The sequence below is a fragment of the Eublepharis macularius genome, chromosome 16 (genome assembly GCF_028583425.1).
Source record: "Eublepharis macularius isolate TG4126 chromosome 16, MPM_Emac_v1.0, whole genome shotgun sequence".
Taxonomy (NCBI): Eukaryota; Metazoa; Chordata; class Lepidosauria; order Squamata; family Eublepharidae; genus Eublepharis; species Eublepharis macularius.
In genome coordinates, this window is record NC_072805.1 from 31,260,332 (window position 1) to 31,278,816 (window position 18,485).

The following is an 18,485-nucleotide window of genomic DNA, read 5'->3' on the forward strand; positions in this document are numbered from 1 at the left end:
GGATTTTTTCCCCCTTAATTATGCACAGAGAAGAGAAGGTGAGTTTGGGAACTGGTTGTGTTCAGCTCTGAAAAGCAGAAGTAATTTGGTACACCCAGAGCATCCGCTGTGATTCTCCTTAATTTATTTGCCACAGAAACCTTTGTAAAAAAAGAGAACGTAATAAAAGGCACTGTCATTCTCCGGTGACACATCTACCCAGCATCCACCTTCAAGTACACAATGTGCACAGTAGAAGACAGAGAGACAGCACAGCACAGCACAGAGTCCGGCAACCACAATTCACACCGGTGTGCACAGCTTGGATCCAGGCCCCAAGGTTGCTGCGGGCTGCAGACGCTGCCTTCCCCGAGAATGAAAGTGTCCCAGTGCATTTGCAGTTTCCCCCGCCCTCCTGTTCCTACATCCTGAGTATATCTGCAGTGTTACAGAACAAGTCCCCGAGGAGCTGTGAGTGGTATCACTGAAGGAAACGGCTATTACTGGCTCGGCTTCCTTTGCTGAGCCCAGCCCTAGACTCCAAAGCTGTACACTGCAGCTAAAGATATGGGCATGTCTGCAGAGGAGGAAGATGCCACCAGCCCCAAAGGTAACGGGAGGCGCAGACAGAGGCCGTGGTGTCTGGTGGGATGTCAGGAATACGCAGTCTTTGGGTGGGGTGGGCAGCGGGTGAACCTTGTCTCCTGGCTCTGTGGCTCTCTCCATCTCTGGTCTCTTAGGAGAGAGAGTTTGCTCCCTGCCCTTCTCTGGCACTTCCCTGGTCGATGAAAGAGCTGAGTTCACAATACTGAGAGTGTTCGAGATATAATTCCACTCTCTGGAGTGGAATGGAGGGGAGAACCCCAGCGGGGGCCTGCCTGTCGCAGTAAGGACAGCGATTTCTAGAGATAAACAAACTGTAATGTAAGACCTGAGCTGCTTCCACACAGCAGAGAGAGTCACAGCGGCAAAAAAGCACCCACAATGTGGTTTGTCCGGCACTTTCCTTGCCTCAGCCTCCCCTCACGGCTGCAATTCCCCATGTCAGAAAGCTTTGGGGTGAGGGTGTGGCAAGCCAACACATGAGATGGGCACTATTTAAGAAAACAAGGAGCCAATTTTGTGTGTGTGATTCGGAAATAGTGAAATTGTCCACTCTAGCCTGAGTGAATATTCAGGGTCACAGAGCCAGTAGGCCCCTACAGCATTTATGGAAAAAGTCTCTTTTAAAATTCCTCTGGCTGTTTATTATCGGTGCCTTCTGGTGGGGAGCACACAACAGAATGGATGGAGATTTCTGCTGAGTAATAGAGGGTTGGTTTTTGTGTAACTGAACTTGGAAGATTTACTGGTTGCCCAGCAGGAACTGCTTAAAAACTTAGGCCCGGTTCGTAATGCTGGAGAATGAAGTGGCAATGAGGTGGGAAAATGGACTCTGTTTCCGACGGTGGATGGAAAGTCTTATTTTGGGACCCTCCCCCATGTTTGTCTATTTCAAATCCTTGCAAATAAAAAAAAATCAAAGTTCCTTCTATGCTAAGGTTTTGCTCCAGTGGGCTGGATATTTTTTTTGGAGCATCCACAGACACCACCCCTCCCGCCATCACAACTTGATCCTTTTAACTGGAGAAGCTGGGGACTGAACCTGGGACCTTTTGCATGCAAAGCAGGAGCCATGGCCCTTCCGTCTCCCCTCTCCCCTCTCCCCTCTCCCCACACACAGAGTCTCTCTCCACATGACTCACCTCAGTATGTGTTCGTGAAGTGTAGGGATATGCAATGCTAGCTGGGAAGCATAGTTTTAAAAGATAGAACTGGTGGAGATTGTGCCTCCGAGAGTTTGTTAATTTCATCTTTGCCTCCCGGAAGACTCTGTCAGTTTCACCTCTCCAGTCTAACACTGTGTGGGATCACAACCAGAGGGCAGCGAGGAATGGAAATGGGCAGGAGCTGCCTTCTAGAGCCAGGCTTGGACCTGGAGAGGTTATAATGGGGAGAACTTTCCCTTCTGGCATTTCACAGCCCCTTCACTCAGCTCCAGTGTCTAGCAAAGCCCTGCTGCCAGCTCTGTCTTTTAAAACTACCTTTCCCAACTAACATCGCATCTCCCGACACATGTTCTTCAGGTGTCAGATGTCTCGTGTAGAGACACTCTCATTTGATCGGTTAACAGGACAAATGAGTCTCTCCTGTCATATCTAACGTGGTCCTGGGGGACAGATGAGCATCAGGCTCTTTACTTCATCTGCCATCCTGAGAGAATAATGCCTTGAATCTCTTGATCGTTTTACTCATCCCAGAGGAGAGACGGTTTGTGGATCCCATGAGCAGAACAAGCTGCTTGAGGGAAGGGCAATTCACAACGGAGAAGCAGCAGAATCTTCTCCTCCCCTTCTACCCCTTTCTGCCCCAGGTCTATTCATTCCCAGACAGTCGCATCCTGTTTCCTTTCCGCATGCAGGGAAGCAGATCGGGTGGAAGAGACTTTCCTGTTTAGGGCTCACTCCTTGGGTCTGTTTTTCTGTCTCAGAGGAGGAATGGCCAGAAGTGGAAAAAGCTGAAAAGTTAGCAAGAGGCGCCGCTTTAAAATGGGCATCTGGGGTGTTTTACCGACCAGACCAGCTGGAAGGCCTGGGGCTTTATCGGATCCGCGAGCTACAGCGCAACAGTTCCATCCAGTCCCGCATAAAGGTGGGTGGCCACAAGTCAGAGAAACATCTCTCTAAGCCTCTGGGTCAGCCTGGTTTTAAAAATCCAAACATTCGTTTGTTTTATCTCCACTTATCCATATGCTCTCGTCTTAAACATATGGACTTTGACATAAGCCTCATAGATTTCGACAGGGGTTATTCTGGAGCAAGATTTTTTTAGGATAAAAAAGCATGAGGAAAAGGGCCCATTCTCCTAGGAAATCCATGCACAGAGGCAGCCTTCTCCATCTGTAACCAATACACATCAATTTGAAGGCACTTTTCTATCTCTGCATTGCAGTGTTTATCCAGGGCCATTTCCACACGGCTTCCCGCTGTTCATAACAACACAGAATATTGCGAAAAAATCGCGGAAGATTGCGTTTTCCCGCACGAGATTTGCGCGATCTTCCGCGTTTTTTTTCATGATATTCTGTGTTGTTACGAGCAGCGGGGAGCCGTGTGGAAACGGCCCAGGTAGGCCCCATGAAAGAGGATGGGTGCAGCTTTTCATGCATCTGTGGTCACGCTAGTTTTTACATGCAACAAGAGGCCTGTGACTAGAACTGCGTCAGGGACTTTCCCACAAATGCAAACTGAAAATATCACAAGCGTTTGGAATATCCCCGATCTGAGGGCACGGGACAGGCGTCTCCCAAGTCTTAAATCTAAGATAAGAAGCGTTTCTGGTTATGGGCCCTTTCCCAAACACCCAAAGCTGCCAGACCTTTTGTCTATCAAAGTCATTTTTGCCAGCTTTGGCTGGCAGCAGCTCTTCAGAGTCTTAGGTGGAGGAATTGCATGTCACCTGCTCCCTGATCTACTTTTCCCTGGAGGTGCCCAGGGACTGAACTTGGGACCGTCTGCATGCACAGCAGAGGCGCTACCACTGAGCCACAACCCCTCCCCTAATATTTAATAACCCTTCTAATACTGCATGTGAATGACTGCTTTGCCACTGTAACACACTGCTCCGTCTCTAGTCTACAGTACAGTCCTATCTGGAGGGAATGAGCATGGGCTTGGAGCAGCTCCATTCAGCCATGGCAGACGTCCATCACGTAAGGCAAGCCCTGGAAAGTGTGCAGCAGGAGCTAGTGTCCAGCACAGACGCCTTCCAGAGACTGCAGCCACTACGGGAAGTTGCACTGGAACATGCTCAGCTCGGTTCGGTTGTCCGTGCGCTGCCACGGCTTTTCTCAGGTGAGGCGTTCTTGGCAAGATCTCTCAGGCTTGCTGTTCCAAGGTTGGATTCAGCTTTTTTTTTCACGACTGCAAAACAACTTTGCAGTCACTGAATAGCAGACACCCATTTTGTATCCCTCACCTTGCAAAACTTTAGCACAGCTTCAGATTGAGGGCAGCTGGAAGGCTGTAAAATAAGTGGCTGAAATGAACAGTAATAATTTCTCTAATAGACATGCATTTCATTTATTTATTCATTGAAATATTTGTATCCCACTTTTTCCCCCTGATCAACAGGATTCAAAGCAGCTTGTATCAAATTAAAAAAACAAACACAATTGCACATCAAGAAAAATACAAATAAAAGGGAGCAAAATACATCCCCCACTCATGGGCTACCAAAAATAGGCAGGAATCTTAGTATTATTTGAATGATTGATTCAGTATTCTACAAAGATGTGAACAATGATGGAAATTCTTGTAAACATATCTTTAACATGTTTATAATACTAGTTTTTTTTAGTGAGCAGTTATCCAGCCAGGGCCGTTTCCACACGGCTTACTTTTTGTCGGGATACAGCATCTTCGCATGCAAAATTGCGCCAGGAAGACACTGTTATCACGCGATTTCACATGAGATCACGCTGTGGAAACGGCCATGGAGTGACTGCAATAAAAGTAGCTCAAGATAGGTAGCTGTGTTAGGGCCAAGCTAGAAGTGACAAATTACACTTGAATGGCAAGTGAACAGACTCGTTTCTGTGTATTCCTCCCTGTTCACTTGTGCTCCACTTGCACTCCACTCTGTTCACTTTCCATTCAAGTATAATTCGTCACTTCTAGCTTGGCCCTTAGTCTGTCTGTAGCAGTAGAAAAGAGCAAGAGTCCAGTAGCACCTATAAGACTAACAACATTTGTGGTAGAGTATGAGCTTGCGTGAGTCATGAAGTGAGCTGTGTGACTCACAAAAGATCATACTCTGCCACAAATGTTGTTAGTTTTATAGGTGCTACTGGACTCTTGCTCTTTTCTACTGCAATAAAAGTGACCTCCCAAGGAGAAAACGGCTGCTGGATTCATCTAATTGATTAATTGTGTGGATTAGTGGTTGGATGAGGACGTAGGAGGCCCAGGTTCAATTCCCTACTCCGCCGTATTTGGGTGTCTACAGACTAGTCACACATTCTCAGCCTTAATGTACCTCACGGGGTGGCTGTGAGGATAGAATGGTGGAGAGAACGATGTGAGCCATTTGGGGTCGCTGTTGGGAAGAAAGGCAAGGTATAAATGAAGTAAATAAATAAACATTCTTATAGAGAGCAAAACTGATGGAACTGTTCTTATTTTCTAGATGTGGGCCATTTCTGTCTGTCTGTCTCTCTCTCTCTCTCTCTCTCTCTGACATTTTTATTCCCACAAGTAGTTCAGGGTGGCTGGCCCACATCGAAATTTCCTTCATTCCCCAGTGTACAGTCTTGAGACTTTGAACTTTTTCCTCCTTTTTCCTTCTCTTCTTCCTCGCCCAGTTCATGAACTCCTCTCCGAGAGCTTTGATCTCTTGCAACGTCAACAACTTCTAGAAGCCCACGCAGGGCTCATGGACCTGGAGAGCTTGCGGGACGACATCCTGTCCCGGCTGCACAAGCACAACCTGCTCAGCCCTTCGTACCAGGCCAGCGTAGAGTCCTACTTCGGGGGCCTCCAGGAACTGAGCGAGGCCCTAGCCCAGCAGCTGTGGCGCACCGTGGCCAATGGCATGAGGCTGATGTTTGAGGACCCGTCCCTTTTTGTTTCTGCTCTGCGCATCATTGAGCGAGAGGAGGGCGTCGATTCTGCCCTGCTGCAGAGACCCCAGGCGCCTGGTTTCCTCCCACCGGGACGCCCAAAGGGCTGGAGGCAGAAGTTCTTCCAGGTCCTCCAGGACACAGTAGTGGTAGCCCATTTCCAGACTGTGCCTAGTGAGGCCCAGGGCCAGCCCCTGCCCAAGTACCTGGCTTCCTTGCAGAGCCGAATTCTGGCCGAACTGTGTATTGTGAAAGACCTCATGGTCCAATGCTGTCCGCCCCACTACAACATCATCAACACCTTCGTCGCCCTGTATCACCAGGGCCTCACCAGACACCTCCATCAAATCCTCTCACAGGACCTCGATAAGCAGGAGATCTTCGCCGTCCTCCACTGGGCGCTCCACGTCTACCCTAGGTCAGTACCAACGTTCAGGGATTAGGGCTGCTGACCTCCAGGTGATGGCTAGAGATCTCCCAGAATTACCACTGACTTCCAGACCACAGAGATCAATTCCTCAGGAGAAAATGGCTGCTTTGGAGGGTGAACTCTATGGCTGTATAACCCGTTGAGGCCTCTCCCCTCCCCCAAACCTCATCCTCTCCAGGCTCCACCCCCAAAATCTCCCAAGATGGAGCTGGCAACCCTATCAGGGATGCTGTGGTCGTAGCAGGAAAAGCCAGCAGTGGTTGTTCATTTTTAAATGTAGAAGAGGGAGCTCAAGCTGGCTGGTAGGGTTTCCAACTCTAAGTTGGGAAATTCCTGGAGATTTGGGGGGGTCAAGCCTGTGAAGACCTTGAGACAATCTTAAATTTATTGACAGCTGCACATTTATGTACAGCAGCAAACTGGAAAAATAAGGAATCATGAGCAATGGGAGAGTGAGTTAATAAAATTTAGAAAATAATTTTGATTATTATGCCTGCGATCCTTAAAAAAAAAAACCCTTTCCTGAGAGAAAGCTCCATTGCATAAACTAGGATTTATTTCTGAATAGACGTACTTAGGATTGTTTCCTAGCAGTGCCATCATAAGCAGAGTTGTACTCTTCTAAACCCATTGACTCCAGTAGACTTTTTGGAGGGTGTAACTCTCTTTCAGATGGCACCGTAAATGAACCTGTTATGTTCAAACTGCGGCTAAACCAAACAATGTTGCAGATAAATTTGTAGAATAACATATTGGAATTCTAAATTTCCAGATGGGATGCCTCCACATGTTTTTTAATATGTTGTCAATTGTAAACTGTAGGAAATGTTATGGGATTAGTTGCCTTTCAATGTCTCAATGATCAATAAATAATTTTTCAAAATACAGCTGAGACACAAACTAATCAGCCTCCCCCCTACTGAAAAAAAACCCAGAACAAATAACCAACTTGAATGATTAATCAAAAGCATGTGAAAGCAGTCAATCAATCAATCAATCAATCAATCAATCAATCAATCAATCAATCAATCAATTCAGTCAAAGACCAGCACAAATCTGAGCAATACAGAATACAGAGGCTGCTTCCACACCCGTTAGATAATCCACTTTCAATACTCTTTAGTGAACATTTGAAACTGATTTTCCATGTGTGGAACAAAAAATCCACTTCAAAAGGATTGCGAAAGTGCATTGAAAGTGCATTATTCAATGTGTGTGGAAATGGCCAGAAAATGTCAAGCAGAATTCCATTGTACAAATATATAACTTTGAAAAAGAAATTGGCTACAATTCTAAAATTCAGGTTCCAAGTGCATAATTTCATTGTAAATTTTACAGGCTGCCGCATTTTGCACAGAAAACAGTAAGCTGGGGATTAGCACCTTCCAGAAACAATCTAAAAATATCATGATCCAAACGGCCAGGGAGCCTCTTATTTTGTGGTAAAAACAACAGTAAAGCAAGACATGTTGAGTTGATTCCGCCTTGCCAGCTCCACAGGGGCAGAATCTCTCCCGCGTGGGAATTTTGTTGTATCTCCCCTCTAGCACTGCGGATGGGAGAGCCCTCCATCTTGCCAGAGAAAAAGCCTGCCGCTGGTCTGGAATCTCCAACGAGATAAGGGGCTGGAGCTACAATAAATCTGAAATTCTCTAGAATCAAGAAATTTGGGGCTCTAGTAAAATCTTCCTGTTGTTCAATATCAGTCTCTGTTTAACTAATGCAGAAAAGGTTTTGCTTGGCACTTTTGACAATGAAGACACCAGGCAGATCTTTTTAGGCAAGGAATTCCCAAGTCAAGGAGCTCCAAGAACTTGTCTCTAAAGCTGAGTTTAGCCATTGTGTATGTATATGAGGAACAGCAGCTGAGCACAAAGATGAGAGCCTGGCTAAGGCCCCACACTTTAGTCGCCCTGGGCTGCTTATGCTGTTTATGCTGGAATGCAAGAAGCGTGAGCACACGGCCATATACCTCTGCACGGAAGAACATGCTGTAAAAGCGGCACTGAAAAATGGCTGCTCCTGACCTCTCTTGTTGTTCTGCAGTGCAGAAATGATGGCACACCCAAGCCTTCTCCCTGAAGTAGATGTCTCAGTCTTGGGCCCGTTGCTTGCTGCTGAGACGGTAGATTACCTGGAAGAGACATACGTCACCAAAGTGCAGGTGAGGAAAAGCCAACGGCAGGACCTTGGAGATCAAAACCATCCTGGTGGCCACTACTTGCCTGGCCAAGCAAGTTGGGCACTCAGATCCAAGGGATTTTCTCTCACAGCACAAGCCTAACCAGAGGAACATTCTTCAGTTCCAGCTCTGCACACATCATGGGGATTCAGGGGGGTAGCCATGTTGATCTACAGTAGATGAGAAAGATTCAAGTCCAGTAGCACCTTAAAGATCAGCAAGATTTCCAGGGTATAAGCTTTCGAGAATCAAGCTCCCTTCATCAGATACAAGTAGGAATGGAGATCTCTGAGCTCACATTCAGAAGGTGGAAGAGGTGTTACAAAGAAGGGAGCCAGGATACAAAGGTACGATGCAATTTGATTTGAGCAGGGAAGAAATGCTTGGGGGATTTTGCATTGTAGCTTTGCATTCTGACTCCCCTCTTTGCAACACTCCTCCCACCTTCTGACTGGGATATAAGGGCTCAGGAATCTCCTTTTATACTTGTATCTGAAGAAGGGAGCTCTGACTCTTGAAATCTTATACACTGGAAATCTTGTCTCTGGGAGCCTGTAAATGCTCTCTTGTCAAACTCATTGGTTGGCTTGAAACACGAGGGCCTCTTTTCATTAAAGCCTTCCCTTTCTGACAAAAATAAAAGACTGCTAAATTAGTACAAATTCTTCTAAAGCATCATTGGGATTAGAACCACCATAGACATTGCATGAAAATGTATGCACAGCATCCCAGTGGCTACTTATTCTGAAGAAAATCCATTTCAGGAGGGATCCATCTTGAGTGAAAGAGGGCAGGTGGGATTGGAGGGAGCATTTAATGTTTTTCCCTGTTGTCCATCTTTTTCACTCCATGTTACTCCCATTCCAACTACGCTACCTACAAGGAGTTCCAAACATTACGTACATAATTGGGAGCCCCATGGGGGAAATTCAGTTGGGGAGGATTTGGAGTGGAATAACGTCTGGTGAGAAAGAGGTTAAACACACACCCTCTGTAAGCCACTATTTCTCTGCTCAAAAAACTGATTTTCCTCAGACAAAACAGCGATATCTGTTCACACATGAGGAGTTTTACCACTTAATACAGTGACCCCCCCACAAGGCAATGCCCATGGGCGCCATGGTGTCTACCAATGTGCTTGCTGGAACCTGCTTCCTTCCTCTGCAAAGCAAAGAGCCAATCTTTGCCTTCCTCCCCCTTGCCAAAAAAAAGGGTGTTGAGAAGAGCTCAGGTGGCATCCCCTTTATTTTTTCAGAGACCACCCATTTGGAAACAGCTGCCTCCATCACAGGAGGAGGCTTGGCACCTTCCAACATTTGGGCCGTTTCCACATGGCTTCCCTTCCCTCGGAACGACCCGGAACATTGCGCAAGAAAACACGATCTTCCGTGTTTTTTGCGCGATGTTCCGGGTTGTTCTGAGGGAAGGTAAACCATGGCCGTCGTCACACGGGCATCTCTTCTGTTAAATTTACAGCATATAGCGTCCTACCTGTTATCGGCACAGTAACGTTTCTTTGGGTCACCTAATGGCTCTTCGCGCCACCAGCTGTCCACACCGAAGCACTCTGTTCTGTTCTCTCCTCTAACCGCGCAGAAGCAGCTCTTCCCCCCCTTTTTTTAATTATTCTGGCGTTTAATTCTGCTATAACGGAATAGCAGCATATAAACATTCCGTTAGAGCAAAACATTACCACCCTTTTGTTTTTCCAACTTTGAAATTATATAAATAGCCCTTTGCCCGCAGAAAACTCCCTGTCTGACGTGATCCCCATCGCTGAAGACTCTGCCATGGCGATTGAGTCATTTTTACTTCAGCAGAAAGTTTGCATTGTGTTATGTCGTTATGGCGTTATAAGGACATAATAAAATTAAAAAAGGGGAGTCGCAGGAAGAAATGGATTCTGGGATTGAAGAGAGGGCATAGGGCGTTGTGAGGCGAAATACATCGATGTGAGGCATTCACACTGAGGCACAAAATAGCGCGACTATCAAGCACAAAGCAGAAGAGAGAAAATCGCTACAGTGTTGGAATAAGGTGGGTGTTTGCTGGGAAATAGCGCCATTTTAGCGCTAAATAAAAGCCCGTGTGACGACGGCCCATGTGGAAATGGCCTCTGTGACTGGCCCCATAGCCACCATTCTGTGGTGGCACCCACTACCTGTTCTCCACATCTAAAAGTGCGCTCACAGTTAACTGAGATTGAGAACCCTGTCTTAATGCCTCTGGAACAGTAGCGTGTTGCTGCTCTTATTTTTTTAATATGTATTTTATTTCAATTTACAAACATAAAATATAAACTATAATCATTCATATTCAGTATCAGACATATATATAGAACATACTTAAATTTTAATATTTCACTTCTATTTAAATACCTTGATTCTATCTTTTCCACCGATCTTCATGCCCAATAACATTTTATTAACAAATAACATTTTATTATAAACATGCATTACCTAACTCATTCCTTTTATCATTCTCTGTGTTCATTTCATTTTGTTCTTGATTTTCAGCCACATCATTTTTTTAAAAAACCTTTTTGAAATTCTGAAATCAGTCTGTAATGTATAAAATGTTGTTAACTTTGCCATTGTCGCATATTTATTTAGTTTATTCTTCCATTCTTTCCAGTCTGGGCATTTCACAGCATTCCATTTTGCTGTTCTTACCAGGGCTTTTTTTCTGGGGAAAGAGGTGGTGGAACTCAGTGGGTTGCCCTCGGAGAAAATGGTCACATGGCCGGTGGCCCCGCCCCCTGATCTCCAGACAGAGGGGAGTTGAGATTGCCCTCCGTGCCGCTCAGCGGCACGGAGGGCGATCTAAACTCCCCTCTGTCTGGAGATCAGGGGGCGGGGCCACCGGCCATGTGACCATTTTCAAGAGGTGCCGGAACTCCGTTCCACCGCGTTCCTGCTGAAAAAAAGCCCTGGCTCTGACTGATTCTTCACGCAGTAGGGAGGGATATGATCAGGGATGGGCAATGGCAATTACAGGAAAGAACTATGGCTAGAGCAGGAGAATATGTCTTGCAGCCATGGGCTCTAAGGAGACTGTATAAATTTACAGGCAAAAGGAAGTAGGCCACAGCTGGGATGCGTCGAGCAACCCCTGCTAGGTGCATTGCGGCAGATTGCTAGACTTGGCTTCAGCAGGTCTCCCATTGGCTCCTCTAGGCCAACCTTGGTGAATGGATGCAGAAGACGCTGGAGATGGAGTTTAAAGAATGGTTCAGCGAAATGGAGCCAGAATCAGACTACGAAGGCTGCTTCCAGACCACTCTGCCCATCATTGCTATGAAGGTGAGAAGGAGTGGAACAGGAGAGGGCCCCATTAGGGGGCGAGGAGGAGAAGGCCTGGCTGCATCTTCTGCTGCAGAAGGAAGGCTAGGGGTCTCGATCCCCATTCATCACATTATCTTCCCCCCCTCCCCTCGCACGTCAGATGCTGGATGAGAACATCCGAGTGGCATCCCTCGTCTCTGACGAGCTTCTGAAGAAGGTGCACAGCATGGCTCTGGCGGAGCTGGAGTCCTTTCTGGGCAGGTCAGTCACCCCCCCCCCCCCCCCGCACTGCCTCTTTAGTGAGGGACCAAAACCAGAAGAGGGTGGTTGGCCACAGCATTAGTCGTACAGGGAAAGGGCCCTCCAAGTGCAGCTCTTAAAGGACACACCACAACCAGCTGGCTGGTTCCTACTCGAATTGGCTACTGCTTTTGCTGAGGATCCTTTTCCCTCTTCCCGTGAGTCGCAGAGGTTCGTTTCTTTCTTGTCCTCCCCTGGATGCTGCCATACCTTAGGAAAAAAGGCCTTTCTCCTTTGGTGGGCTTGGAGAAAGCCAGAGGTCTCACTAGGGGAACAAGATGTCCAGGCTCTAACTTCTGTGCTTCTCTGCAGCTTGACGGAGGCCCTGACAGAATTTGACAGAGAACATCAACAAGAGCCCACTGCATCCAAGTGCTATGCCCCTTACCTGCTGTCAACCATCAACAACTGTCTGGCTCTCAGGTGATTGGCATTTCTTCCCTCCATGGCTGCCATCCTGTCCCTAGAACCCTCTAGCCGGCAGTCTGCCACAAGCCCACTTTCCAACTCTTCCTCTTCTCTCCACGGGCAGCACTTCTATCTCAAACCTCTGTACAGAAGGGGTATCCCTCTCAGAGCCCAGCAAGACGCCGTCCTCACTGAATGTGGCCTTGGAGAAGGCTCAAAAGAAGGCATGCCGGCTGTTACTGGATGACATGCTAGAAGATCTTCAGGTACACCTTTCTGATCGAAGGCAGAATACATGCGGTTCATGGGTGGTCTCCCTCCAGGCAGAACCAGACCTACTTAGTGTCGTGTGCCTTCAGACCAGGGGAGGAAAACAAAACAGAGGGCCACGGGCACCTTAAAGCAGAGTTGCCAACCGCCTGGTGGTGGCTGGAGAGCTCCTAGAATTGCAATTGATCTCCAGGCTATAGAAATTAGTTCCCCTGGAGAAAATGACTGCTTTGGAGGGTGGACTCTATGGCATTATACCCTGCTGAGGTCTCTCCCCTCTCCAAACCTTGCCCTCCCCAAGCTCCATCTCCAAATCTCCAGGAATTTCCTAACCCAGTTTTAAAGACTAAGAGTCACTCTGCATGAGACATCTTACACAGGGATGTTCAAGTGTAGGGAGACTCAATGTTAGCTGGGAAGTGTAGTTTAAAAAGACAAAGCCGGAGGAGATTGCTCCTCAGAGGGTCTGTTAGTTTCATATTTGCCTCCTGGAGGCAAACATGAAATTAACAAACCCTCAGAGAAGCAGTCTCCACCAGCTCTGTCTTTTAAAACTACCTTTGTGTAGAGAGGTGAAATTGACAGAGCCTTTGGCTCTATCTTTTTAAACTATGCTCCTCTGCTAATATTGCATCTCCCTACACTTGAGCGTTCCCGTGTAAGATCCCTCATGTGGAGAGACTCTAACATTTATTGAGCTTTCATGAGACAGAGATCACATCTTCATACCCTGAAAAAGAACTGAGTTCTGCCTCACGAAAGCTCATACTGGAATAAATGTTAATCTTGAAGCTGCTTTGTTTCACTACAATTAACAAACACAGCAGCTATCCCTCTGGAATTACCATGAAGGGGGGCCATTAGAATTCAAAGTCTCCAAAGAAGCAAATTAAAATGTATGCCAATATGCGCTGACCTGGATAGCCAAGGCAAGCCTGATCTTGTCAGATCTGGGAAGCTAAGCAAGGTCAGCCTTGGTTAGCAATTGGATGGGAGTCTTCCAATGAAGACCAGGGTTGCAGAGGCAAGCAATAGCAAACCATTTCTGTTAGTCTCTTGCATTGAAAACTCCACTGGGGTCTCCATAAGTCAGCTATGACTTAACGGCACGCTCTATAACCACCATGTCCAGGGCTTTTTTTCAGCAGGAACACGGTGGAATGGAGTTCCAGCACCGCTTGAAAATGGTCACATGGCCAGTGCCACGCCCCCTGATCTCCAGACAGAGGGGAGTTTAGATTGCCTTCCATGCAGTGGCACGGAGGGCAATCTAAACTCCCCTCTGTCTGGAGATCAGGGGGCAGGGCCATTGGCCATGTGACCATTTTCGCCAAGGGCAATTTAAACTTTTAAAAACTCCCCCCTTGTTCCAGCTGACCCAAAGTGGCATCATGGTGTGGTCCTGAGTTCCATCACTGAGTTCCACCCCCTCTTTTCCCAGAAAAAAGCCCTGACCATGTCAATATACCTTTCTGCTACAGCCTCTGTTTGCACCGCTGCTCTCCCGCCAATGGCTGTCTGACTCTCAAATGATGCATAACGTATGTGAAGTGATTGACACCCACGTGAAAGGCTTCTTCAGGGCTCGCAAACCTTTCAGCACAGTAAGATCTTTCATCCTGGGGTGTGTGTGTGTGATAGTGGTGGTGGGAAGAATTCCAGCTGCCAGCTGGCCAGCTTCTGGTCTTTGAAGACGGCTTCCCTCTGCAACATGTCCTTAACTCCAACTGTATGTCCAAACCCATTCTACATTCTGTGGAACATATGGAACTACCTTGAACAACATCAGACCAGAACAGGTAGCCTAGCACTTAGTCTGGCATTAGTCCTCCAAGATCTCGGGAGAAAATCTTTCACAAACCCTGACATCCTTCTAAACTAGAACTGCTAGGGATTGAATTTGGACTCTTATTGCTTGCAGTCTGTAAATTATGGTCCAAATAAGTTGAACACATTAAGATGATTTATACCAAATCAACCCAGGACAAACTAGCAGAAGCTTTCCAAGTCTCAGACATTCTCAGCCTTGCAAACTGAAACCTTATAACCTAGAGATACCAGGAACTGAACTTGGGACGATGCATGCAGACTGAAGCTGCTCAGCTAATACTTCCCCAAGATCAAGGCAAAAGGCACGGTCTGTGCTGGAGAGCTTCTCTCCAGGCTCTAACTTCCTTAGCTTCAACAAGGTTGCTGTATCATGAGCTTCCATTCTCTGGCTATTTTCAGAGCTGGAGAGCTGCAACAGAAAGATGATTTATACTCATAGAGAAAGGAAGACCTGGATTCTTAAGCATGGATAGCATGTGCACAGGCTGCTTCCGCATAGACATTTTGCTCCAGTTTCATGTCTAAACCGGAGTGGGTCTTTTTGGAGCATCCGTATGACGTCATCCCCTAATTGTCCTATTTCTTTGTTTCCCCTCACTTTGCTGCCATCCTTCCCAAACCTAGCTTGGTAAGATCTTTTGGAGGATTGCAATCAAAGCGTCTTTGTGTGGTGTGTGGATGGAAAGGTGTGCATTTTTCCAGATCCCATGCACATTAGCACCAATTGCCTTGACCCAGCGTTCCATGGCTACTATTCCCCCCCCACTCCACCATTGACTTTTCCCCCCCAGGCTTTTAAAAAATAAATCACCATGTTGTTACTGCATTGAGCTATAGTTATATTCAGTCACCTATATTAATTAACTTATGATTTATCAAGTAGAGATTTTTAAAGCCCCCCCCCAACTCTCTCGTGTTGCATGAGGGGAGGAAAGGGAGGCCGTGGGTGGGCTGGGGCAAGGAAAGTCTAATGATTTCTAAAATGTGGGGGATCTGTTGGCACTGCAAATGCATTAGCAGCAGATATAAGGTACAGGACACATTATTGCCGTATTTATGCAGCCCCATAGGCAATATATACTCAACCAGTAGTCTGTCCTGGCTCTCCGATGTATACATGAATGACACACGTATTTGTACATTCATATGTGCTATTTTTAGGTGTGTGCTAAAAAAATTTCAATGTGTCCAAATGAGCAAAGTAGTCTATGGCCAGACGCAGTGTCAGGAAGGAACTGGTTATATCGTTCCTATGCATTCGTGCATTGTATATTTTACTGGGAGGGCTCCGGCCTTTAGGTCCAGGCAGCGTGGCTCTGTTTGTGGTGGGACACACATAGCACTTCTGCCCTCACTTTAATGCAGGTCCCACTAAGAGTAGACAGAATGTCTGAGTCAAGGTTTTTCCCCCCTGGCGTCTAGCATCTCCTGTCGGATTCTGAGCACTTGGTCATGAGCCAGTACGTGAAGGCGCTGCTGCAGAAGAAGATGGTGTGCCGGAATGCAGAGGAGAGGAACCAGATGGGCAGGCGGATGCTGCAAGATGCCTCTCAGCTGACAGAGCTGTTCTGCACCCTGGTGAGATAGGGGACCAGCTGCCTTGTTTTACCAGGGAAGGGGTTGGCAGGGACCAGGAATTGCTCTTGAAAGGTGGGCTGACCTGGCTAGCCAGACCTGTGCAAAGTTACAAAGAGGGAGCCACATGAATGAACATTGGCTGCATTGGGGGGCATTGGATCATCCTCCAAGGAGGCTTCTTCCAACTTCAGTGGCTCTTCCGCCAATGGAAGAGCCACAGAAGTTGGAGGAAGGCTCCTTAGATTGGATTAAGGCTTCAATCTTGAGCCAGAAGAAAAGGTAGGGTATAAATAGTTTAATAAATAAATAACATTTGCTTAGTGGGAGGATAGGGGTAGGATCCATGCCACTGATTTCCATGGAGTTTGCTTCTTTTCCTAGGGCTTGGAGGAGAGTGATCAAACCCTCAAAGTGATAGCTGATCTCCAGGAGCTGATCATCCTCAAAGATCCCACCATGCTTAGCCTGATAGTGCCGCGATTTGTGACAAAATACCCCGACATCAGGTAGAACACCTAAATTCCAAATGTTAGGAAGTTATCTGTAGCACCACCTAGTGTCTGCCAAAGGGAATACCACTCTGATTATCATCTACCTATGTCCACATGGAGATAGTTTCAGTGTGAGTAGCCAGTGTTGGTTTGCAGTAGAAGAGCAAGATTCACCTTAAAGACCAACTAGATTTCCAGAGTATGAGCTTATGACTCTTGAAAGCTCATTCCCTGGACATTTGGTGGTGGAGAGTGCCCTCAAGTCATAGCTGACTTATGGCAACCCCTGGTGGGGACTTCATAGCAAGAGACTAACAGAAGTGGTTTGCCATTGCCTGCCTCTGCAACCCTGGTCTTCGCTGGAGGTCTCCCATCCAATTACTAACCAAGGCTGACCCTGCTTAGCTACTGAGATCTGATGAGATCAGGATCTCCTGGGCTATCCAGGTCAGGGCACCCTGGAAATGTACTTGGTCTGGACTTCTACTTCCACATACGGATGCTTCCCTTCATAGACAGCAGGAAGCCCCTGCAGTAAAGGGAAACATCCAGATCATGCTGTGCCTAATGGGGGCATGACTTGCCTGCTTCCCTTTTCTCCCGTAAGCACAGTTATTATCAAAATATAAAGTTAATTTCTTTCTGAGTTAAGGAAATCTGTGGGGTGGTTGTGGCAGGAACAACCGTCTAAACGCTCTTGTTGTAGCCACCATGGAGATGCAGGAAGGAACTAAGTTTCACCTTCGAAAGGGCAGAGCTAAGCTCTGCGTTCTTCCTCCCTCTTTAAGTGTTTAACAGAGAAATCCTAAGCAGAGTTACTCTGCTTAGGATTTCACTGTAAATGGGCTTCCCCCCGCCCCCATTACTTTACCCAGCCATACTATAGCACAACAGGGTGTTTGGGGAAAAGAACAAAAAAGCCTTTTATTTGTGGGCAGGGGGGTTGCACAGGTGTGGCGAGGAGGGACGACAGAGGGGACAGCACAACAGCATGGGAACAAGGCTCATGGATCAGTTCCCACACTGTTTGCTGCTGCCACCACTATGGCAGGGGAGTGTTTTCATGCCCACATCTGGAAGGAAGTTTCTCGATCTGGAAGCAGAACTAGCCTGCAGTGGCTCTGAACGTTTGTGTAACTGAAGGGCGGCCAATGAAGCAAGGAGAAGCAGATATTTTGCAGATTCTTAGGGAGAGATTGTTAGCAGGAGAGCTAAGGAGAGGTAACATGTCTTCTGTCTTATTCCCCACTGCAGCGATGACCATGTTTCCATGCTCCTGGAAGTGCGCGGCGATGTCTCCAAAGAAATTCGCAACCTGGTGTTGGAGATAATGGCACAGAATCCTCAAGTCCTGCCAGAGAACTTCCAGCCTATCTTTAGTAACATTCTGGTTCCTGCTCCAGAGCTGCCCTTCTGCCTTGGCAAGCCCAAATGTGCCTGATGGCTCTGACACTGCTTGCAAAATGCCGACCTGGTCATGGCTGTAGATGCATATCTCCAGCCAAACTGGATGTGGAAGGGGGATGAAGATTGAGCAGGGCTGGGCCTGCCAGTGGTTGTCTGGAAAGCACTGAAGGCAAAACTCTTCCTTCCTTCCTTGGCTTAACCGTATTCAGGGATTCAAACACACTGTACTGTTTCATGCATGGTGGAGGGATGAGGGGCAGAATGCTTAATACTTTTTTTAAAAAAAACTGGCATTTGTGCGTGGGAGAAGAATGGTTTGGTTGTTTTGAAGATGCATACTCCCATCTTCCCCAGCCAAGCTTGCTTTGCAAGTCTCAGTTGTATGTTGTCCTGGCATCAGTTGGATATGCTTTGATGGTCATGTTATTTTGAATGCCAAGTTGTTATGACTCTTTTTGCACTAACAATTTCCGCACACGTTGGATAATGCACTTTCAATGCACTTTATCAATCGTTTGAGGTGGATTTTTTGTTCCGCCCACAAAAAAATCCATTCCAAATGATCTATAAAGAGGATTGGAAGTGCATTATCCAACGTGTGCGGAATCACTCATTGTTATCGTTTATATCGGATAACAGAACGGCAGTTGTAGCGGAAGAGTCACGG

The 18,485-nt window shown here is 47.0% G+C and overlaps 1 protein-coding gene across 1 annotated transcript; it reads left to right on the top strand.

The window, feature by feature from the left end:
* The first annotated feature begins 545 nt into the window (after positions 1–545).
* Positions 546–18,234, top strand: EXOC3L1 (exocyst complex component 3 like 1). The gene is made up of 13 exons (XM_055000755.1): positions 546–589; positions 2,510–2,670; positions 3,653–3,872; positions 5,381–6,056; positions 8,115–8,232; positions 11,427–11,552; positions 11,695–11,795; positions 12,147–12,257; positions 12,367–12,508; positions 13,994–14,116; positions 15,765–15,920; positions 16,302–16,426; positions 17,666–18,234. The coding sequence occupies exons 1-13, from the start codon at positions 547–549 to the stop codon at positions 17,850–17,852; spliced, it is 2,289 nt and encodes a 762-aa protein (XP_054856730.1). The 5' UTR covers position 546; the 3' UTR covers positions 17,853–18,234.
* Positions 18,235–18,485: the final 251 nt, after the last annotated feature.